We start from the raw sequence: 24,307 nt of genomic DNA, 5'->3' as shown, positions 1-24,307 counted from the left end.
ATGTCTGTCTCCAAACTGGAGAGGTCCATCCCTCGGCAGTAAGAGCTCTGGCTGCTCTCCCATAGCACCCAGGTTCGATTCCCAGCGCCCACATAAAAGCTGTCAGTAACTCCGATTCCACGGGATGTGAGGCTCTTCTGACCTCTTCAAGTACTGCATGCATATGCGACACAGTCATACATGCAGGTAGAACACAAATACGTACAAAATAAAGTTTTTTTAAAAAAAAGTTACGTCCTAAAAGATGGCCGACGGGACACCAATGTGGGGCTCGGATGACTTTCCAGTGGGAAAGCATGGTGCGATGTAGGTAGCGTGGGCGGGACCACGAGACCTGACGTCATAGCCAGAGGCTCCTGCCTGGTTTAACATCTGCCTTCATCTTGACCTCTCAGCAATTCTGGGACTCAGCTTTTGGCTTTGTTTGTAGGGTGATGTTGAATAGAGAAGTCAGTGCAGTCGATTGTGAGTGGTTACTGCGGAGCTGCACCTCAGGGCACAGACGGCACAGCTGGGTAGGAGGAGGACAGAGCGATGAGGATGCCCGAGACACTCGGGAATGGGTCCCTGGCGCTGGGCCTCTGCCTCGGGGAGGCGCCGCTGGACTATCCCACGGCTCCACGGCTGGTGGCTAGGAAGGTGCTGGGTCTCCGTGATTGTAAAGCCGGTGTCGCTAAAACAGCCGCTTCTAGAGCCAGTCAACTGCACAGGGGCAGGAAGAGAAGAGAGAACCGAAGCTTATGAAGGAAGCCAAGAAGCCGAGTGGGAAGTGGAAGTTAGGCAAGACAGGAAATGATGTAGGGTGGGAAGTAAAGCGGAAGTAAAGTGGAACAGGAACAGGAAGCAAAGTGGGACAGGAAGTAAGGGAAGACCAGGAAGCAAAGTGGGGCAGGAAGTAAAGGAAGACCAGGAAACAAAGTGGGGCAGGAAGTAAGGGAAGACCAGGGAGCAAAGTGGGGCAGGAAGTAAGGGAAGACCAGGAAGCAAAGTGGGGCAGGAAGTAAGGGAAGACCAGGAAGCAAAGTGGGGCAGGAAGTAAGGAAAGACCAGGAAGCAAAGTGGGACAGGAAGTAAGGAAAGACCAGGAAGCAAAGTGGGACAGGAAGTAAGGGAAGACCAGGAAGCAAAGTGGGGCAGGAAGTAAGGAAAGACCAGGAAACAAAGCAGGCTAGGAAGAAAGACCAGGAAGCAACGTAGGACAGGAAGCAGAGACTAAGTGTCCGGCAGCCTTTGTCCTGTCCACAGCTGTCACTGACACACTCAGTAAGCTCACAAGGGGTCCTCTCTGCTCTTTTTCAGCCATGGCACAGCCTGACATGGGAGTCAGGACAATGTCTTTTAACCTTGAGTGAACCAGTGGTTAGTCAGAAGCAATGGCTCCCAGGCCCTGGGACTCACCTTCCGCCACACATTCAAGGTGTCTCCTTACCTCTGCTGCCCAACACTCATATGGCCTTCTCCTCCTGTGACTGAGCCCGTCGGGCGTGTCCCCACCCGCCTTCCCACATGCTGCCTGTGGCACCCTGCTGCACCACACTCCTTCACCCATTTCCTTTCTTCTCTGAACACACAACACCTCTGAGTTGTACGGCTCCTGGCCCTCCTCCTCTGGACCCCACAATACCCTTACTTGAGTGATTTCTGCTGCTCCAAGCATAGTGGGCCTGCCAGGCTCACAGCTGCTGCTGTGCAGGCATTTATGGAGCAAGAACTGCTTGCTTGATGAAAGGGGGAAGGAGGATGTGTGCTTCTTTGTAGAAGAGTAGAGCGTTGTTGCAGGTGTCTTTCGATGAAGTGCACTGAAGCCATCAGGGCCTTGGTGAGGAGGCTAAGTCTGTCACACCTGTCCAGGTGGAAGGAGACAGATAACTCTGGTCTATGAAACGGAGGGACGAGCTGGCACTGTTCCCTTCTTTCTATGTCTGACCTGAGAGAAGCCATGCCCCTGCGGAGGATCTGGGGCCAAGTGAAAGAGCTCCAGGTGGGCACTCCATGAGCCCAGTGGGAGTGTTTTGATAAAACAGAAAGGTGAGACGGGGGCTGGAGAGATGGCTCAGCGGTTAAGAGCACTGACTGCTCTTCTAGAGGTCTTGAGTTCAAATCCCAGCAACCACATGGTGGCTCATAACCATCTGTAAATGGGATCTGATGCTCTCTTCTGGTGTGTCTGAAGACAGCTACAGTGTACTCACATATAAATAAAATAAACAAATCTTTAAAAAAAAAAAAAAAGGAAGAAAGGTGAGGTGGGGCTGGAGAGATGGCTCAGTGGTTAAGAGCACTGACTGCTCTTCCAGAGGTCCTGAGTTCAATTTCCAGCAACCACATGGTTCATTGCAATGAGTCATTGATCTGGTTTGACGTCTCTGGCTTCTGCGACACCATCAATATTGGGTCCAGACAGTGACAGTGCACTCATATACATGAAATAAATAAATTAATTAAAAAAAAAAAAGGTGAGGTGGGGTAAGGTCACTGTGACTTAACTCCAGGTGCCTGGACCCTGAGAACACACAAGAACCTATGCTTCACTGTGCCTGGATCTGGGTCCCTAGACTCATGTGGTTCTCCTCTGGTGACCAGGCTGATGAGACTCCTGGCCCCTCTCCCATGTCGTCACACTCCCTCCAGTGAGGGTGAATCAATCCTAAAGTAAATAAATGTCTATTGATCTCCGGTAGAGGGGGCACCGAGTGACCCAAGAGAGGATTCTGTCCAAGTCTCCTTTGGTGAACTAGTGAATTTACCGTGCTCGCTCACAAGAGTGCATACAGTCTTGGGCAGTCTTGTATGAAAACTCTGGATAAGCTGCACCATGGAACAAGCAGCCCCTGGGCAACATACAGGCAGTTACACTACCACAGAGCTCCAAACCCAGTCAACCTGTGCCCAGCCCTCCAGGCTAACAGGCCTCATTGGCACAGGTCTCCAGTGATTGTTTCAGCTGGTCTGCTCTGGATGATGACTGACATCTCCTGCCTGGAAGACACGCCTACACGGAAGGTGCGCTTAGATTAACTTTGGTCTGTGGTTGGTTTCCAATCTGGAGTGTGTAGGCACACTCACGTCTCCTCAGAGAGTATCACACAATGGGTTCTTGTGCAACGGTGACCTCCCCAATGCCCTGCTATAAGGATAAGGCAGAAACTGTTTCTTGTTTGCTTCTCTGAGAACTTTTTAATGTAAACACAAAATATTTGAAGAAAGGCTTGGAAAAAGTAACAAGGGACTCTGTAAATGTATTTTTAAGTAGGCTATGAAGTCGGCATAGAGACATATGTGAAGTGCTAACTCACTCACCCACACACTCCTGCTTCACTGGAAAACCAGATGCAGCCGCCGGCCTGGCCGAGAGGCCTCCTGAGCACTGGGTGAGCACAGGCCAAGGGCTCAGGTTGGACTTGAAGGAAACCTGGCCGTGGGTGGTGGAAGCCTGGGTGGTATGTGGTATGTGTGTCCTCTGCGGCTAAATCCGACGGCACTGAAGCAGACAGGAAGGGTGAGCTATCAGCCAGAGCGTCTGCACTGCAGGCTAGCTCTGGACCAGGACACATAGCCCAGCCTGCTGCAGTAGCTCTCGGCACACGGGGTGTCAGGCTGGGAGGTGGAAGGCGGTGACAGTGTGGCACACTCACCACTGAAAGGATCGTGGTTTCTAGATAGTTCGTAGCACTTGGTGTTCCAGATCCCACCGAGTGAGGCTGGGGCAGACTGAGCCCTCACACACACTAGGCATGGTGTCCTTCACACACTAGCTCTCAACAGATATGCAGTCACTGGGCCACCTATTCACAAGGGTGAAGCAGCGCACAGCTTTACACCTGGCTTCCTAGGAACTCTGGGCACTAGTGGGCGCTGGGCTGAGGATCTGGTCCTTCGGATGCTGTCCGGGAGTGGCTTTGTGCCCGGGACGGTTCCCTAGAGTCTAGTGAGCACCAAGTCTCGCCTCCATCTTTGTCGCCGAGACTCCATTACCATGAGTGAACAAGGAAGAGCAACACGAGTGCAGCGTGTGGCCGCTTGCCACCTCTTCAGACCCTTACACTTCCTAGTCAGGGTCACCAGAAGGCACTGAAGAAGGGCCCTGAGGGGCTGCGAGGCCATGTTTTCAGGGACAACAGCAACCTCGACATGGCTGCCTAGGGCTGGCCCATTGTCCTTCACAAGGCAGTGTCTAGCTTAGAAAAGGGAGTTTAGATGTTAATATATTAAGGAACTTAACTTACAGATACTTAAAATTACAGGTGCCTTACAAAAACACAGTTCTGTGATGATTCTGCAAACAAGACACGAACAGAGATCAGGCCTGGCACGAAGTCTCTTCGTCAGCACTGTCGGCCGAGAGCACAGAGCACACCCTAATTAAACACAACGTACATTTTAACACTGGCGTCATCTTTAAAAGTTAAGACTTTCTCGATCATTCCTATTTCAAAGCCACTGAGGCAAGGCCACCATTGTGAAATCTCGGTGGTGTCCTTCAGAGAGACCCAGGCCCTCTGGGCTGGCATGTCGCATCCACGGGGCTCACGGTGTTTCATGGTATGAGACCTCTGTGGCGCTTTATTCTCCATCACCAATAAAAACCTCAGCGCTCTGCGCTAGCCCTGGGGTCTGAGGTTCACGCCGGCCATGCTGCAGGTGTGGTCAGAGTCTCTGAGGACAAAGAGCTCTTGGGGTGCGGTTGCTATGACAATGCTGTTGCTAGAATAATTCCAAGGATCACAAGCAAAGTGACTACACAGATGAGGACGAACATCACCTTCTGCAAGAGAAGAGACAGGAGTCTGCAGTGCAGAGAGAAAGCAAGCACCGTTCCCATGATGCCCCGCTGTAACTTGGCAGGCTGCGACATTTGTTCATCATTAGGAAAACATGCTTCAGGTGAGACGGAGAAACAGAAAACCACCTCGGTAGACAGGGCCCAGCTGTCTGGTCTAGTTTCATGGAGGAAGGAAGGAACGAATATGTATACAGCATTTGTGCATGCATGCATGTGTGTGCCTGTGTATGTTATATGGCCAGCTGACCCAAGGCAGAGGCTCAGACCTGCTCTCCCGGGTCCTAGCAAGAAGAGCCCATGGGCACCCACAAAAAGCAAGTGCTTCCCTGGTCATGCTGAGCACCACCATTGGACCTTTGGGACCATTTTCACAGCACGACTGACCTTGTGGTGCTACAGAAAAACAAAACAAAATGCAAAAGTGCATGGTTTTACAAAGTAATAAAAAATGTGGGGTTGGGGATTTAGCTCAGTGGTAGAGCACTTGCCTAGCAAGCACAAGGCCCTGGGTTCGGTCCCCAGCTCCGGAAAAAAAAAAAAAAAAAGAAAGAAAGAAAGAAAAAAAAATGTGGAAAAACACCATTTTGTAGCAGAAAAAAAAATCAATCTGTCAGCTTTTTCAGCAGACTAAGAAGACAGCATCAGGAAAGATGTATAAACCTCCCGGGCAACAGGCAAGGGGCTGCAAGTCCTTCTTGTCCCAGGAGGAGAGCTCTCTGTGCAGCCACACGGCCTGCACTGACCACAGGAACGGTGCTGCTACCAACCACAGCCATACCCGGCAGGTGCTCGAATCAAGAGAGGAGCCTCATGGGTGGAAAGGCAGTTAAGGGCTGCAACTTGGGGGAGTCTCCTCTCTGCCATAGTGAAAAACTCTTGTTAAGAAGCAGCACTGACTGTCAAGTGTTCACAAGGATGACCCAATGCAGCAGGGAATCACAGGACTCAGGAGAGTAAGGCCCATGGCCAACAAAAGGGGCCCTTCCAAACTGACCGCATGACACTCAGGGTCCTGCAGGAACCAGCAGGCAGCTAATGAAATATCAGGGTTTGCTTTCCGATGAATGAATGCTTCCAGGCAGGGTCCTGAGAGGGGTTTGGTCTGTTGCTGTCGTACCTGAACTGAGCAGTTAAGAGTATTGCACAGTCCTTTGCAGTTGCTGCCTGCCATTACCCTGGAAGTTACAATGCAACACAAACTGCAACATTGCAATGTAAACAGAACTGTAACATCGGCCACCTTGTGCTGAGCTGAGTGGCCTGTCAGTAAGCAGAGGCCACTAACGCCCGAAGCACCATGCTCAATGGACAAGCCCCCGTGAATTTTGAGCATATTAACACTGGGCAAACAACACTACTGGCTGATTGAGAAGGTTAATAAGTAAATTAGTTGATTAGTCACTTACTGCCACCCTGAGGGAGAGGCAAGCACCCAGCGCCATCTACGCAATCATTTGCCAACCGACAAGCCAATGATTAGAGCCAGGACAGCAATGACAGCCACCACCACAGCAGCAATTATCCACTTTTTCTGTCAAAGAAAAGCAGACTGATTACACCATGCTGATTGCACACTGCCATGGTCAAGAGCATCCTTCACTGGAGCGAAGCGACTGCCAGAACTCATGTTGAACTCTAAGTTACAGGCTCTTTCCTGAGGCCTAGAGCAGTCTTTACTTCCCAGAGTGTCTTGATCTATGAGGTTAGGCCTCTCAGAGTCAGCCTGCTACGTAACCCAGTAACACTAGCTTTCTCCTGGGCACCTAACAGACTCATACCAGTTTCTGCTGGACTGGAACGCAGTACCCTTTCCTAGGAGGCCCGTAAGTCAGAGCTCTGACTAGGAAACCTGGCCTGCTTATGCCCCCCACCTGCACCAGGCAGTGATGCCCTTTGCAGACCCTCAGCTTTCCCCGAAGAACTTGCGTGCCCACCATGTGTCTGAATCTGAAGATTTGGACAAAGGTATTACAACTCATGGCTAAGCAGATGTCATCGCCGGCACCTCTGCAAGCAACAGCGTGGAGCTCAAACCCGGACTCCAGAGATGTTACAGGAGACACTCAAGTTAGCAGAGTACATCCGGAATTCTGCACCAGTAACATCCACTGTTCCAGAATTGCCTTGGGACAGTCTGGGTACAAGACAGAAGCCTGGGCACAGGATCGGCTACCTTTGAGACTGCCTCCCAGGGCTGCTACTCAAGGCACCAGGCCCGCCCACTGCCTCAGCCAGCCTGTTACCTAAGGGAGCAAACAACTGTAACAGACAACACACCACCAGTGCTTTTCAGGGAAAACCCAAATCCCATTAGCTTGTTCTTCCTTGCACATGATGTCAGAGGGCACAGCTCAGAAAAGGCAAGCTCGTCCTGAGCCGAAGTTCTTAAGGGTTTTAATTATTTATAACAACAAATGGCTAATATACAAATAAGCCAATCAACCTATGAAATCTTAGTGAAAAGAATTATTTTTGACTTTAAAAATAAAACATGTATTTAAGGCATTTTGCTTCTTCTACAGCTAGAGGCCAAGAGAGTTGAAACCACCCCAGGGCTCTGTCCTCAGTAGAGCGACTCACCCGTCTGGCCTTGCTCTGGTATTTGATGGCTTTCTTAGTCTCTTCCTTGGCGTGCTCCACGTAATCTACGGAGTTCACCACGTTTCTCTCAATGTTGTTGACCATTTCACCCTGAAAACAAGTTTCATACTCAGCAAACTTCAAATGGCTCCGCCATGTCTCCTGAGATAGCTCTCATGTAAGGCCAGCATGAGAGGGACAGAGACGGGATCCCCAAGGTTACGCAGCAGGGCGAGGCTGGTGCACATGGGCCAGCAAAAGCAATCCAATTCCATTCATGTCTTAGAAGCAGCAGAAAAGGGGGTGGCAGCAATGGAGACTGTCCACAAATGAGATGTGACCTGACTGGTGAGCTCCTCTCAGACATGAGGTGAAGGGAGGACCGCAAGCTCAGGGCAGTAAACATTCCGCACACTAGGCATGATGTCTTTTCTGACACTCAGAAAATCGCCGATGTTTATCTTGATGTTATCAACAAACTGTAAGTGCATCCCCCCCTCCCCGTGATGATGAACTGATGGTCAAAGCTGAAAATGGAGGAGACGCCACGGCGTGCTGGGGAGGGGCACGTTACCTGGGTCCCGTCCGGGAGGAGACAGAGTCTGTGGCAGCCAATAGCAAAGCATTGGAGAAGGATGGACAGGTGACTTATCATTCACAAACAAACACACTAGCAAGTCCTGCCTCGGGACCATCACTGTAACATGGCGACAGGTTTCTAATAGGGAAGCGACAGGCTTCTAATAGGGAAGGGAGGCCACAGGCAGCGGCTTGTGTTATACTTGGGTGTGTGGTGTGATAAGCCTGAGCTAGTATAAAGCTTCGTGTTTCCAAAATCAACCCATCATTCTTATGGCCTCCCCACTGAACCTTCCTGCAAACTCGCCAGACAACCCACTCCTCAGTTCTTAGACCACGTGGCAAATGGTCCGTCCCATCTCAAAGAGAACCACACACATCCACCGTTGGCATCTGTGCCCGTCCCCACCCATTGGTACCCAATTCCAACCCATCAGAGCCTATCTTTGCCTCCACATAACTATTAGGTGTCTTCCACGGGTGTATGGTACTTGACGTTTTCACATTTGTATGATAAGGTTCACCAAAATAAACACCATTCTTTACAAGGCTGGCAGAGCATGTGGGATGGGCACTCTAAGCCCTTTCTGTACCCGGGCAGCCACAGAACATCACAGGCTATAAGCAAAGCACCCTGACAGTTGACTCACAAAGGGGGCGAGGAACCTGGAGGCCACCTGTGCTCTAGCCTGCCCCAGACTTTCCTGAGGGATCTGAAAACCCTGAAGAGATGAGACCAGTCTCTGCAGGTTCCCACTGCTCCTACCTCAGTACAAACACATCACACGTGCACACACACACACAACACTTGCATGCACTCCTTGGTCCTCCCTGACTGAGCTGCAGGGCAGGCAAGGCCACCATAGAATGAGTGTGGGCTCTGGTCACTCTCCTGATTTTACCCACGAGGTTAGCCTTTATAAAGCCACGGCCCGGGGCTGGAGAGATGGCTCAGCGGTTAAGAGCACCCGACTGCTCTTCCAGAGGTCATGAGTTCAATTCCCAGCAACCACATGGTGGCTCACAACCATCTGTAAAGAGATCCGGTGCCCTCTTCTGGTGTATCTGAAGACAGCTACAGTGTTCTTATATATAATAAATAAATAAATCTAAAAAATAAAAAAATAAAAAAATAAAGCCACGGCCCCATCCTTGCTTAGTCACTCCTATGGGAAAGAGCCCCAAGAGAGGACCCCAAGGATCCTGATGTCTTCAGGATGCTTGGCTTGGCCACCTCCTTCCTCTGGAAGCACTGTTGTATGTAGCTGAGGTCACATGATGTTTGTTCATATAATTTACACTCGCACATATACATGGCTAAGTAAGGCTTCTGTATCTCCCTTTGCCCTAAAATCCACCACAGATGTTTGAAGATCTCATTATTCTCCATGAGCAAACACCTGATGGCTGCTGCCTGTGGCGTCTACCTAAGTAGGCGGCCTCGGTGAGAGTGTGCCATGGTGTAACTACCCAGTATCCTACGAGGAAGTGTACGCTTGGGTTTTCAGTTCAGCATCAACACCACTGTCAACTCCTGAATTCTGACAGTGGATACCAAGCCATGGCTTTCTTGGCCAGAGCAGGCTGCATATAAGGCTCTCCCCAGCCGGGCTCTATGTGGAAGATGTCGCATTACCTGAGTCTCGACAAACATGGCCATATCCATGAACATCTCGTGCAGCTCTCGGATGCTGGTCTCCAGCTTCATGATGTCTTTGTGGCGTGACTCGATCTCATTGAGAGCTTGCCTAGTAATCTGTGAATCTGATATAATCTTTGGAAGATAGAAAGAAAAGTATTACTAACTCCAGCCTGGTAAGCTGAAGGCTTACCATCTCGGTAAACGTGTGCTGCGCGTTCACCCAGGGCACTCACGTCCGAGATGAAGATGGACGGCTTCCCGCTCTCCAGCATCTCCTCCAGCTCCTCGTCAGTGGTGGTCCTCCCAGCTGAGAGACAATGGGAACTGCACTGAGGACACAGCCTGGTGCAGCAGCCACGGCTGCTTGATTGTGGGTGTGTGGGAGAGTAAAGGAAAATGGCCCCCAGAGGCTCACAGGGAGTGGCACTATTAGGAGGTGTGGCCTTGTTGGAGGAAGTATGTCACTGGGGGTAGGATTTGAGGCCTCAGATGTTCAAGCCAGGTCCAGCGTCTCTCTCTTCCTGCTGCCTATGGATCCAGATGTGGAACTCTCTGCTACCTCCGCATCACCATGTCTGCCTGTGCGATGCCCTGCTTCCCACCATGACAGTAATGGATTAAACCTCTGAACTGTAAGCCAGGCCCTATGAAATGTTTTCCTTTCTGAGAACTGCAATGGTCATGGTATCTCTTCACATCACTAAAACCCTAGCTAAGACAAGGCCTCACTAAGCCTTAACTGAGCCATTAGCATTGTCAACCACAGGGTTCCCTGCCTTTCTAAGATACTTTCCTAGGCAGGTTAATGTGGCAGAAATGTGACCGAGTTTGTCGCAAAGCCACCCTGGTGTTACAGAGAAGCAGCCATGCTCTCCCGCAGGTTCCACGGGGCTTCTGGCCAGAGGGAGTTAAGCTGAAGGTGGCATATGACGACTGGATGAGTGAGCACATGGGAGATCATCTCCCGCCAGGTAGGAGGGGCAGCAGGACACGGAAATGCCTGAAGAAGTTAGGGCTGCAAGCTTTCCAGATGGGATTGAAATAATAGCGGCAGCGACCACAAGCCACTACAGCCCCGCACTCAGAACTCTGAAGCTTACAACACATAACGACACATCTGGCTGACTCTAGGCGCAGGCTTCAGCAAAGGTTTATGGTGCAGTTAGAGGTGGGAGCAACGTCTGATGGGAAAGTTTCTCGAAGCGCGCCTCCCACACGCTCCCTACTCACTGATCTCTAGCTGGCGCTGGATTCGGCCTTTGCTTCGCTCCCGAAACAGGATCTGTGCTTCATTGTATTCTGTCATGACGTCCACAAACTTCCGTGACAGCACTGAGTGCTAGAACACAGAGAACATGGTGTTACCATGCGTCAGCCACTCCAGCCTTTGAAGGAGGTAAAACTTACAACTAAGAACCTGCATCCATTACTCCACTCCAGAAGAAAGTTAAGAGCAAAGGCAGCAATGGGAGATGTGCGACCTGGGCCACCGGGATGGTGGCACATGCCTTTAATTCCAGTACATGGAAGGCAGAGGCGAGTGGATCTTGGTGAGTTCAAGGTCAACCTGGTATATATAACAAGCTCCAGGCCAGCCAGGGATTCACAGTGAGAGTCTGTTTTTTTTGTTTTGTTTTTTTTTTTTGTTTTTTTTGTTTTTAGATTTATTTTATTTTATTTTTTTATGTAAGTGAGTACCGTGTCACTCTCTTCAGACACACCAGAAGAGGGAATCAGATTGTGTTGCAGATGGTTGTGAGCCACCATGTGGTTGCTGGGAATTGAACTCAGGACCTCTGGAAGAGCAGTCAGTGCTCTTAACCACTGAGCCATCTCTCCAGCCCGAGAGTCTGTTTTAACAAAACCAAACACCACCACCACCACCACCAACAACAACAAATAAGTTGGGGTCTAGGGCAGTCAGCTGACTCTAGAGGGTGGGCATTATCAGAAGGTGAATCAGCTGGGAGGCACACAGACTGCCCCGAGCTGGCAGGCTCGGGCAAGCAGGGTTGAGCTTCCTAGTTTCAACCATAAACCCTGAAAAGTTAAGACCAGTGGTTTTCAAGCTGTGGGTCACAACCGCTTTGGGGTCAAATATTGGAGATCCTGCCTATCAGATATTTACATTATAATTCATAACTAGCAAACTTACAGTTATGAAGCAGCAATGACAATAATGTTATGGTTGGGAGCCACCATGACATGAGGAACTGTATTAAAGGGTCACAGCATTAGGGAGGTTAAAAACCACTGATTAAAACCAAACCAATGCCATCTTGATGATTGGGCTAGTCCTCTGCTTTGTGGGTAGCCAAGTTATCTCTCCCCCGGGCAGAGACAGTGAGGGCAGATTTGATCGTCAGGATCAAACCAGGCTCAGATGTGGCTCGGTGGCAGAGCTTTTGCTGAGCACGTGCAGAATACTGGTTTCAATTTCCAGCACAATAGAAAAAAATAAAAGAAAGAAACTGCTTTGAATGTGGACAAAGGAAAACGCTCTTCTTCCACACCGCTTTAACTGAGGCTAGAAGGCCGACCTGGGTCCTTCGTATCCGCAGATCCACTGAAGTTCGGTTCCCATTCTCGTCCTGATCACAACTCTGCTCAATAGCTAGAGAGAAGCAGAACACGGTCACCCAGATATGACATCAGTCTCAGGGATGGCCTCAACTTTCCCCACAAAACTAAAGAATAGGTGACCTCTGGAAACTGTCCTCTAAAGACCAGCCATCGTGAGGAATGTTTACGACACCATGCACACAGGTGGGCAATGACAGACACGTGGATGGACATTCACAAACGCTTATGTTTCATGTATGCATACACACCCAAATCATAAACATATGCATACAGAAAAACTCGCATAGACAAACATGAACAAACGTGCATACAGGTCTGTGACCGAACATGGGCCTTATGTGTTTGCTTTTATGCGTTTGTACGCTTGTGTTTGTGTGTCCGTGTTTGTGTTTGTGTAGCCACCCCGTCTCTATGTTGCTCTGGTCCGTCTGCATGTGTGTGCATTTGTGTTAAGTACAGCGCGTGCGCAGTTGGGGTGTGCCAGGTGTTTTAATCATCCAGTCACTGTAATGAGTCTGAATCCGACGCAGAGTGGCTGTGCTCTTGGGAACAAGGTTGTTTTGAAGGTGCACACTCTCTGAAGTCTGCCTAGAGACCAGCGAGGAGTGCCAGGAGCCCACTAGGACCTGGGCGGGGTGTCTGCCACCTGAGAGTCACTGTTCCTGAGAAGAGGGTGTGTGCAGAGATGAGATGTGTTCCTTTTGATGTGTCTCTGTAGGCTAAACACGTGTCTTCCTCATAGATCAAAGAAGGCAACCTCTGTTTTAGCACCGTACAAAAAGCCACAGCCCTCACCCAGCCCAGGGTCACGCTGAACACAGAGGTCCACGACCTCGGCTGAGCTGCGAGGGGCTGGAAAGTACATTCTAGCTAAGAGAGCCGCCTGAGAGCTAGGGGAGTCACTATAGAGGCTATTCCCCCTTTCTCAAACGCCTGCCCAGCGTCACTGACAGAGACACAATGAGGGATAGCACGGGATACAGATATCCAACTTACTTAGCGGCGGTCTCAATTTTCATTTTGGGAAATGTAGGAATATTAAAACTCTAAGGAAAAAGATACCAACATCCGTCCACCCCCCCACCAGCACCCAAGAAGGCAAGCTTACCCTTCAGCTTGCCCCGGATCCTGTTAGCAGTTTTCTTGATCTCTTTGTTCAGGTCCTCCAGCTCTTCTTTTATTTCTTTAAAAGGTGAAAGTGAAGCATCTGAGCTGGAATGCTTGACATTGCATAAGCAGGCAGGCAGGCCGAGCACAGGGGCAGCCAGTCTTCTTTCCTCAGTGCCCGCCCAAGTGCGCCTCCCCAGCCATGCCCAGGCCAGCTCCTGGGAGACCCTGAACTGTGTCATCAGACATAGCTGGCGTGAGTCAGAGTTGCAGGCTCACCCCAATCGGGAGATCTAAGAGCAGACTGACTCTGATGCTAATCTTCACCCGGACAGAGAGTGCACACAACCACACCGGGGAAGAAGTCTGCCACAAGTCCCTTCTGCTGTCACTGTCTTCTTGGTCCTTGTTGCTCCATCAGACATACCACGCATGCTACTCTCCAGGAGACCTGGCTCTAGACCTTCAGAGCCAACTCTGGTGCCCCAGACATTCTCGGGGTGAAAGATCACCAGCTTCAGGCTAACGGACAGTGGGAGCCCCACTGCCATGTCTGAACCCCTACGGCATCTATGGAGGCTCTGGGTGGGGGGACCGGAAGCCAGAGATCCTCTGAGACTCCCCAGGAGGCGGATCAGCTCCTTTGGGCAGTGGGGTGACCACAGGTGAGAGAGCCACTCTACAGTTACTGATGTGTGGAAGTGACCAGACACTGGGGACAGACCCACAGGCTGTGTCTCAGTTCCCAGGTTTTTTTCTGTTAAGTGGCAGCCAACATTGAAAGTTTCTCAAGAAAGGCATTCAACGTTTCTAAGAAGAGCTGGGATTTAGGAAGATTATGCAGATATACTAAGCCACAGAGAAATGGAAATCTAGCCCTCCCTGTTCTGGGCCCCCAGACTCACTCGCCTCTCGGCCTCCATCAATAATCCAGCTCCATCAAGCTACCACTGCTTTCCAAATCAGCCTGCTGTTAATGTCCCCAAACACACAATCCACACCCTCGACTGCAGGCACAGGGTAGACCTGTGGCTGAGCCACTGTCGAGGCCTGAGTCCCGCCAGCCACACTCGCGTATCCTCTGGGTCCTGCCTGGCAGTGGTCATTCCCCAGAAGGACAATGGGGCTACTTAGGGGCCTTCAAACACTATAAAGACCCCTGGAGCGCGGCAGTGGTGGTGCACGCCTTTAATCCCAGTGCCCGGGAGGCAGAGACAGGCAGGCCTCTGAGGGCCAGGCCAGCCTGGTCTACAGAGTGAGATCCGCCACAGCCAGGGCCACACAGAGAAACTTGGTCTGGAAAGACAACAAAACAAACCTTCCTGGAATGCCAAGGGAGCCTCGGTGTGGTCGCCTGCACGAGCATACTGCAGCAGCTAAGGAGAGGCTGGAGGACAGACAGACGGACTTACTTCCTTCTGGGTTTGGGGCAGAGAGGATGATGCTGTGGTTCTTCTTCACATCCTCCACGTGCTGAGCAATCCTGGCTATGCTGCTTCGAATCTCCTCCACCTAGGACAGACACTGGGATAGCCACCACCGCCACCCCTGCCCATCCCCTCCAGGGGGAGGCAGAAGCCGGCCATGTAGAAGCTGATGGCGTGTGATCCCACGGAAGGGATGAGAGCGTCTCTGGGGGGGTGGGGGTGGGGGGACGACACAAGGACCGGGCACCAGCAAGATGGCTCAAGGTGCTTGCCACCAAACCATACAACCTGAGTCGGATCCCTGGGACCCATAAGGTGGAAGGAGAGCGCCAACTCCTAAAAGCTGCCCTGACTTCCACTTGCACACTGTGGCATAAACTCGAGCGTGCATACATACATGTGTGAAGGTACACGTACACATACATGTGCACACATACACAATTAAAATGTAATAAAAATAGAAATCCACCAGAGTCCTACTCTTGGGTCTAAAGCAACATCTGCCAGCAAAACCTATATATGCTGTAAAAATCCCTACACTCAAGCTATCCTGGGTGTGGTGGTTTGAGTGAAAATGGCCCTCACAGGCTCCTAGGGAGTGGCACTATTAGGACCTGTGGCCTTGTCAGAGGAAGTGTGTCACTGGGGGTGGGCTTTGAGGTCTCAGAAGCTCAAAACTAGGCCCCGTGTCCCTCTCTCTTCCTGCTGTCTGTGAATCCAGATGTAGAACCCTCAGCCACCTCTGTAGCACCAAGCCTGCCTGCGGGCCGCCATGCTTCCTGCCATTACAATACTGCACTGGACGTCTGAACTGTAAGCCAGCCCCAATTAAATGTGTTCCTTCGTGAGAGTTGCCGTGGTCATGATGTCTCTTCACCGCAATAGAAACCCTGACAAAGACCCTGAGTGATCTAGTTGATCTCTACACAACAGACTGAAAACTAATGACAGGGGGCTGGAGAGATGGCTCAGTGGTTAGAGCACTGATTGTTCTTCCAGAGGTTCTGAGTTCAATTCCCAGCAACTACATGGTGGCTCACACCCATCTGTAATGAAATCTGGTGCCTTTTTCTGATATATATGAAGACAGCTACAGTGTACTCATATAAATAAAAATTAATTTAAAAAACTAATGCAGGATGGGGAGGCATTATGATGAGGGGTGAGTACTGGGCTTTCAGGAGGGAGGGCCGAGAGTCAAGAAAGCTAGTCTCCAGAGAAGTGCGGGCCCTCATCCCCCTGCGGCGTTTAGATCTTAGCTTGACCTGTTGTGTGAGTATACGACTCCCTGAAGACAGGCAGCACTGAGGCTAGAAGAGAGTATTGCACTAGTATGAACCCCCAATCTTCAGTCAAACCCGTATTTACATGGTTTTACGAAACGGTACTTTCCTTCTGGTGGCGATTTGGTTGGGAATGTCCTTCGCAGGTTCCTGTATTTGAATATTTGGTACCCAGCCGATGGTGTGATTGGGTAGACTTTAGAGGTGTGGACTTGATGGAGGACAAAATGTCACTGGGGCAGGCGCTTAGATCTCACAGCCTCCCGGCATTCCCAGGAGCAAACTGTCTCTGTTTTGGACTTGCAGTTTAAGATGTGAGCCATGCGCCCGCTGCTCTGGCTGCCATGACGTCACAAGCCTTCCCGCCACGACCTGCCTCCCTCTGGGACCGTGAGCGCCAACAACCCCTCTCCTCTGTAAGTTATCTCAGTCGTGGTGATTTATCACAGCCACAGGAAAGCAATTACTGTGCCTCTGGATCAGGGGAACTGTACATAATGAGGCATATTCTATATAGATCGGCTTTCGAGTCTACGGAGGCAGCGTGGTCCTGTGTCCCAAGTCACCTCTGAACAACTCTGTCCCTGCACCAGAGGCACACGCACCAATGTCACTGGGACCCTCCTGAAGGGTGGTAGGGACCCAGGAAACCATGGCCCGAGACCCAGAAACATCCTGAAAATCAGGGACATTAAAGCAAAATCCAACACGGAACTTTACTGTTGCCGGGCAGAGCAGTGGGTCTTCAGGCTGATGGCGCAGGGTCATCTCCCTTAGCGCTGCTTCCAGAGCACACAGACATCGCATACTCGGGGCGTAGTTACATCAACCGTGGAAACACCACGACGAAAGCTGGTCCTTGGGACTGGAAGGACTGCTCAGTAGTTAGACCACTGGTTGCTTTTCCAGAGGACCTGGGCTCAGTTCCCACCATCCATACAGTAGCACTCAGCCATTTATAGCTGTAATTCTGGGTGACCCGACACCTTCTTCTGGCCTCTGTGGGCACTGAATGCATGTGATGCAAAGACATACACACAGGCAAAACATCCATACACATATCATTTTTTAAATTTAATAAAAAACATTATTTGAACTTCTTGGCTGTGTCGCTATGGAGGCTGAAATCCAGGCAGAGTGCTGGTTCCAGAGCACGGGTGGCATTTCAATTTCATTTGAAAGCATCACTTTCAAAGCAACATTGATGGCCCTGTGTCAGAAAGCAAGGGGACAGCCCAGTGCCTAGAGTCACTGCTTACCCCTGCCCTCACAGATTGGCTCTCCCAGGAAAGGCAGTCATGGGCCCTAGGGCCCTGGGAGGAGGTTCCACAGGAGGAGGGTGCATGGTGGTATTGGTGCTGGTCAGCCTGAGACTGCAAGCTGCCCACACAGGGTCTCTTCTGCCCATTCTATCTTCTCAGGGAAGTTCTCTCCACTCGGGGACTTGCTTTATTGGTGTTTAACAAAAGCCTCCCTGGTCAGGAGCAAGCAGTCTGTCTTCTGCATCATTCTGTGTGATGGGCACGGCCTGGAGGCCTTTTCTCCCCGTGGCATTACATTAACAAGCCCTGTTTGTTTCCTTTCCTAAGGCCTCAGTCCACCAGAGGAACTAGGAAATAAAGGGTGTTGCAAATGCAGCTTGTGCGGTATCCAGGTGAGAGCACAAGCAACTGCCTCACAGGTGACCAGCAGCAGCAGCAGCAGCAGGAAATATGGCCCCAGGCACTGAGCTAAAAGCCAGAATTCCTGCCTCCACGGGACTAAGAAGCCTGGGTTCCTGAGAGGCCACAAGTCTCATGGTGTGATCCATTAAAAAGCCACTCCAGAGAGATGGCTGGCTTCCACGGGAGGAAGTACAGCTTGGGATCTTGGGATCCGAGTCATAGGGAGAGCAGTATAGGCGGGACACTGAGCACTGGTGTGCCCCCGGACGGACACACACACACACACACACACACACACACACACACACACACACGTACGCGCGCTCTATAACCTACCACGTTTCCATCCCCTGTATGTATTCAGCCTTCCCTCTCAGGCTGTCCCCATGCGGTCACTTGAAGCTGTCTCGATATTAACTACTATTGAGATGATGCCCAAAGTCCCCAAGGACTTACACACTTTACACAACTTTAAACACGGCCATGCTCAGGAGGCGAAGGCAGGAGGAGGGCAAGGTCAAGACTAACCTGGGCCACAGAGACATCATCTGGAAACTTCAAAATCAAAGCAAGCAAAACTAGAGTCACACGTCAGTCATGCTAGGGCTACAAGGTGAACCGGGTGGCTGGGTGACCTCCCAGATGGCTTCGATGGCGCTAGTGCCACATGGGATTGCAGCCAGACACAGGGCCCATCATTAGCCAAAACACAGTTCCAGGGTGCACCGGCGTGCTGCTCTACAGGGGACTACGGCAGAGGTAAAGTCTGAGGCTGTGCGACATTAAACACCGACCTGATGGAAGAAGGCATCCATGAAGTGGTCCTTCTCCACCGTGATGATGACAGCATTGTCTCCATCGTCGCTTTTCCTACACTGAAACAGAAGACATTTTCCAAGTGTCACAAAGGCTGAAAAGCAACTCAGGGCCCCAGTGCCTCAGCTCACTGGACATCAAGTGCAGCTTAGGAGCCGGCCACGCTCCAGAACCTGCAACCACCTAATTGTGTAGCTTCTTCCTGGTGACAGGTGAGAGAAACATGGGCTGCAGAAAAGGGGGAGCGGGGGGACGATACTGAAGGCCACATTCCCACTGCGGGTGCTTTCACCTTCCCCACAGTCAGGGCCATTTAAGATTACCACAGACAGACAGACAGACAGACAGACAGACACACACACACACACATACACACATACACACTACACACACACCACTACACACACACCACTACACACACACACACCCCACACACACCCCACAACACACACACACTACACACACACATACACACATACCACACACCACACACACCACTACACACACAGCACACACACACACATACACACACACACATACACCTATACACCACACACATATCACACACACACATACATACAGGCCACACACATATACAGACAGACAGACACATACACACTACATACACATACACACTACACACACACATACACACACAAACACACACACACATTACACACACACATACACACACATTGCACACACACACACTACACACACACCACATACCACACATATACACAGACACACACACAGACACCACACACACATACACACCACATACCACACACATACCACACACTACACACACACATACACGACACACATAGACACAAATACACACACACTACACATGTACACACAGACACCATACACACACAGACACACACAGACACACACAGACACAGACACAGACACACACACACACACACACACACACACACACACACAGAATCATCCTGAGGATTGACTCAGGGCTCTGAACATGCTAGGTAAGTTCTCTAACACCAGGGTATATCACTCTCCCTGTAATATTTATACTTTCTGTAAAGATTTAAAAATGCTACTCGGGGTGGAGGCTGGAGAGATGGCTCAGTGGTTAAGAGCACTGGCTGCTCTTCAGAGATGGCTCTTAACTTCTATAACTCTAGTGTCTAGTGTCATGGGACCTGATACCCTCATCTGGTGTGCAGATAAACACCTGAAGGCAAAATATATATATGTGTGTGTGTGTGTGTGTGTGTGTGTGTGTGTGTGTGTGTGTGTGTAAAACAAATCTTTTAATTTTGTTCTATAAAGATTAAAAAAGGCTACTGGGGCTGGGACTAGAGAGTTGGCTCGGTGGTTAAGAGTATTTGTTCTTGGAAAGAACAGGTATGATTTCCAGCATCCACATAGAAGTTTCCCACGGGCATATATGTGGTTCAGACATACATGCAGGCAAAACACCCATACACACAAAATAAAATAAATTCTAAAATAATAATACATGAAAATAATAAATAACTACAGGTATTGGTGATGCACCCCTGTAACTCCAGCCCTCGTGACACAGAGGCAGAATGGTCAGAAGTTCCAGAGCAGCCTCCACTACAGAGTGAGTTCAAGGCCAGCCTGGGAAACAAGAGGCCAAAAACAAGCAAAAACTTTGAGGGCAATGATAACTTCCAAGGTATGTCAGCCAGCATCTGTACTTTCTAAAAGGGTAATGACCTCCACGCACTGTATTAAATAATAATAATAGGGCTGGAGAGATGGCTCAGTGGTTAAGAGCCCCGACTGCTCTTCCAGAGGTCCTGAGTTCAATTCCCAGCAACCACACAGTGGCTCATAACTATCTGTAGTGAGATCTGATGCCCTCTTCTGGTGTGTCTGAAGACAGCTACAGTGTACTTATATAGAATAAATGAATAAATCTTTAAAAAAAAATAATAAACACTGTGACAAGAGGGGAGCTGAAGAAGACAGAATCACTAACAGTGGAAAAGAAGAAAGTGTCATCACAGACACCAGCCTAAGACAGGATCCAAGAAGCAGGCACTTCCAAAGCCCACTGCATGGCTTGGGTTGGGAGAGTAATGGATGACACTAGTTGGCAGGCTTTGAGGCTTGCCTGGAGCCTTGAGTGCACAGGATGTTGGAGGGGTGCTGGTACTGCCTGTTCAGTAACCCCCTTGGCAGCCTCTCCTCCAGGCTGTCTAAGCAGAGGCAAGTCTAACTTAGCCGGAAGCAGTTTTTGTAGACAGACTCAGTGGTCCCTAGAAGCCGGTCTCTAAGTCCTACTGCATAGCCCTGCCTGTCAGGAGGCACAGGGGAGGGACCTGCTGAGCTCCATCCTCCAGGGCAGCCAGCCTGTGTGAGTCAGCACTCTCCAGCCTCCTTCCAGCAGCCAAGCACCGAGAGGCATCTCAGGAACCTCCACCGCTTGGGGAATCCACCCTTTCCCCTGCAGGCCTGACACACACAGGTGTTCCTTTACCGCTGCCCAGGAAACCTTGCAGACAAGGCGTTACTGCAATTCTCAGCTAAGAAAAATCCGGTCAAAGTTGGCGTGCTGGTGACCTTTTTAATTCCTAGCACTCAGGATTCAGAAGCTGGGGATCTCTGTGAGTTCCAGACCAGTCAGGGTACTCAGAGAGACTGTGCCTCAAGAAAATAAAAAAGCCACTTGGTTCTACCCAGGACCCTCGCTAAGGCATGATCAGTTCTTCCCACACCACAACCGACCTCCCCTAGTGCCGACTGTGTGGATAAGATGGCTGGTTAGTTAGAGCTGGGAGTGCTGCTCTAAAACACAGACCGGAGTGTGAGAGCAACCTCTGTCTCCAGGGACACCACACAGCCAGGACCAGCTTAACGAAAAATGGACACCACCTAAGAGGGTGCCTTCTATATCCATGAAGCACAGTGCAGCCCCCTCTGCTTCTCAGGGCCACTCGTCTGCCTCTGTCTTCCCAGCCCAGGGATGTCCCTTCTGTGTGACTCTTCTCCCCCCTACCCTCCCAGAGACTGATACACTGTGGGTCAATGCACTGTCCTCCAGATGCCGGGAATGAACAACAGTGCTGAAGAATGACAGGCTGTCCCAACAGCCCTCAGCAAGGGAACCACATCTGGAACAGGGTCACCACCAAGCCTTTTAGGGTGGCTCGCTCCAGAGGGGGTTAAGCCGAAATCACCAAGCTGAGTCAGTCAGAAGGAAGACCGACTGCTGAGAGCTGAGAACGAAGCCGAGGTTGGCCCAGGGGCTTTGCATCCTTGGGAAGGGAGTGGCAAAGAGGGGTATCTCGGAATCTGAGGTGCCAGGAGAAATCCTGACCATGGCTTTCTGAGGTACTGACACCCTGATTCCACACCCAAAGCCTCAAATGCCTTGGAAACTGGGGCAGGAGGATCTCTGAATTGAAAGCCAGCAAGTCAGGCCATAATGCTACAGGCCTTTGATCCTAGCACTTAGGAAGCAGAGGGAGGTGGATCTCTGCGAGTTCAAGGCCAGCCAGGTCTACCAAGCAAGTTCAAGGGCAGTCAGGGGTCAAGTCAGAGAGGTCCAAAACCAACCAATCACCCAAACAGAACAAACCAGAAGCTACTCTGTACAACACGGAGAGGTAGGCGGATCCTGAGTCTGAAGCTAAACTGGGCTACACAGTAAATTCTAAGCCTGAGATATACAGCAAGTCAAAGATAATGAAAAATAGGAAGGAGAGAGGGAGGGAGGGGAAGGGGGATGGGGAGGGAAGGGAGGGGTTGAGGTGGCACCTCAAGTACCCCATTTCTGTCAGTCTTCTCTGAGTATGAGCCATGGCCTGAAAATGTGCCCAGAGAAGCAGCCGTTTGAGAAAGGGTGATTGATTACAGAACCAAGGGGTCACAGGGAGAGAAACCAAACTGCAGTACTGTGCAGGCCGCTGGGACAGAAGGTGACCATTGCCAGGAACACTGAGGGAAGCCAAAGACTTCCTGGTGGTGAAGTTGTGAGCGAGGCAGAGAGGGCTGTGGAGGCTAGGGCAGCTTTCAGGAAGCAGGCTCATCCTGCAGCCAAGAAGCCAAGAGGAAGTCCAGCTATGGGAGATGCTCTCAGGCCATTAGAGTTCAGATATATCTTGAGCAAAAAAACAGGAAATAATTGGTCTGTGGAAAAATCCAAACTCTTATACACGACCTGTTCCGTTCTGATTTACTAACGTCCTAAAATGCAAAGCATGGCTCCTCTCTGTCTTCCTCCCTCCACCTCGGGACGCCACAGCACGCAGCCAATTCACAAGGGTCTGTCTTCAGTAGCTCACCTAGCTCAGGCCTGGGACTCTATCTGTGCTTGTGCATTCTGGAGGTCTGAGACAGAATCGCTCTGGACGTAGAGACTGTGTGATCCCAGGCAAGTTGCTCCAGCTTTTGGATTAAAATGAGCAGAGGACCCCGAAGCCTGAAGCACCCCTCAGAGCAGCAAGATGGCTCGTACAAAATCTCTGAACACAAACTGCTCTCCACAGTTAATCTTCTTTTGCCATAAGGTCTTCCAGTCACTCAAGCTGACCTGGGACCCCTGCCTCAATCTCCCAAACAATGGGACTGTGGCCATTCAAACAAGCTGTTTTTTAAGTCCTTCCCAGGTGACTATCACCGGCACCTTTGTCGAAGGTGGACGCATACACAGCTAATGAGGAACCTTTCTGGGAAACTTCAAACTCTTGGGTCACCGTGGTCACTGCAGTTCACCCATCTGAACCACAAAATTAAACCCCACGTCCTATCTCGCAAAAGCAGCATTTAGATAGTGTGGAAGGAGAGAGTTGCTTTTTCTAACTTTCTGAAAACATAAGACCTAGTAGGTTTCCAGAGTGTAAGCCCAGGCTGGGGAGATGGCTCGGTGGTTAAGAGCACTGGCTGCTCTTTCAGAGGACACAGGTTCAATTCCCAGCACCAGCTTGGCAGCTCAGAAATGTCTGTAACTCCAGTTCCAGGGGCTCCAACACCCTCACACAGAAATACAGACAGGCAAAACACCAGTGCACATAAGATAAAAATAAACAATTTAAAAAAGGTGTAAGCCCATGGCACTCCGCTCCCGAATCTTGTCCCAGAGGTTCTTGTGTCAGATACACACCTCTCTGTGAGACAGAAAGACAGCTGCCATCCTCCATTTGCATGCAAGACAACCTCATCTGTCACTCCTTAGGTACTGGGCACTGGTGTCTTTGTTTTCTGAGGGTCTTAGACCACCCTGAACTCCACAAGTAGGCTAAGCTGGCTAGCCCAGGGTCTGTCCATCTCCACATCCCTAGAGTTCAAATTACAGTGTATAGCATGGTGCCTTTTAAAACGCTCTGGAGGACTGAACCCATGGCCCCATGCTTGCAAGGCAAGCACTTAAGCAATCAGGCCACCTCCCCAGCCCACCTGGAAATCCTGGAATAAAGAAACCGGGGCTGGCGAGACGGCTCGGCAGGTCCCGTGTGCCTGCTATCAAGCTGGACAACCTCAGTTTGACTCTTGAGACAGAAACAACTCTCACAGGAGTTGCCTTTTGACCTCCACGCATGCACTCTGGTGCACACATTCATGTAAATACATAAAGTTAACGGATTTTTTGAAAGATTTCTGTTTGAGTTGCTGAATTGAGTTTTGCTTAGAGAAAAGGAAAAAAAAATGATGAATTCGGTTTGGAATCAGGACAGAATTCCCAACAGTTCCTGAAGTGTCCCTTGGCAACATCTGCCTTTTTTTTTTTCTGCTGCTCATTTATTTATATGGAGGGGTCTTTTCGGCACTGACTATTATAAAACCAAAATATCAACGCTGTGCTCTGAATCCTGCGGTATCAAATATTCAGCCAAGATGGGACT

The 24,307-nt window shown here is 50.4% G+C and overlaps 1 protein-coding gene across 19 annotated transcripts in view; it reads right to left on the bottom strand.

The window, feature by feature from the left end:
* Positions 1–3,150: 3,150 nt before the first annotated feature.
* Positions 3,151–24,307, bottom strand: part of Stx2 (syntaxin 2) — a 36,238-nt gene continuing 15,081 nt past the window's right edge. For 4 of the 19 annotated variants that reach the window (XM_087577760.1, XM_087577762.1, XM_087577761.1 and 1 more), the window contains 9 exons: positions 18,443–18,523; positions 14,687–14,786; positions 13,276–13,350; positions 12,125–12,198; positions 10,815–10,923; positions 9,818–9,891; positions 9,579–9,716; positions 7,364–7,474; positions 3,151–4,178 (listed from right to left, as the gene is read on the bottom strand). In XM_087577760.1, the coding sequence (XP_087433886.1) occupies positions 4,161–4,178; positions 7,364–7,474; positions 9,579–9,716; positions 9,818–9,891; positions 10,815–10,923; positions 12,125–12,198; positions 13,276–13,350; positions 14,687–14,786; positions 18,443–18,463 (720 nt within the window). In that variant the 5' untranslated portion in view covers positions 18,464–18,523 and the 3' untranslated portion in view covers positions 3,151–4,160. 19 annotated transcript variants of the gene reach the window in all.

Source organism: Rattus norvegicus, chromosome 12 (genome assembly GCF_021556685.1).
Source record: "Rattus norvegicus strain SHRSP/BbbUtx chromosome 12, alternate assembly SHRSP_T2T, whole genome shotgun sequence".
NCBI lineage: Eukaryota > Metazoa > Chordata > Mammalia > Rodentia > Muridae > Rattus > Rattus norvegicus.
This window is presented reverse-complemented; position numbering and strand designations above follow the sequence as displayed.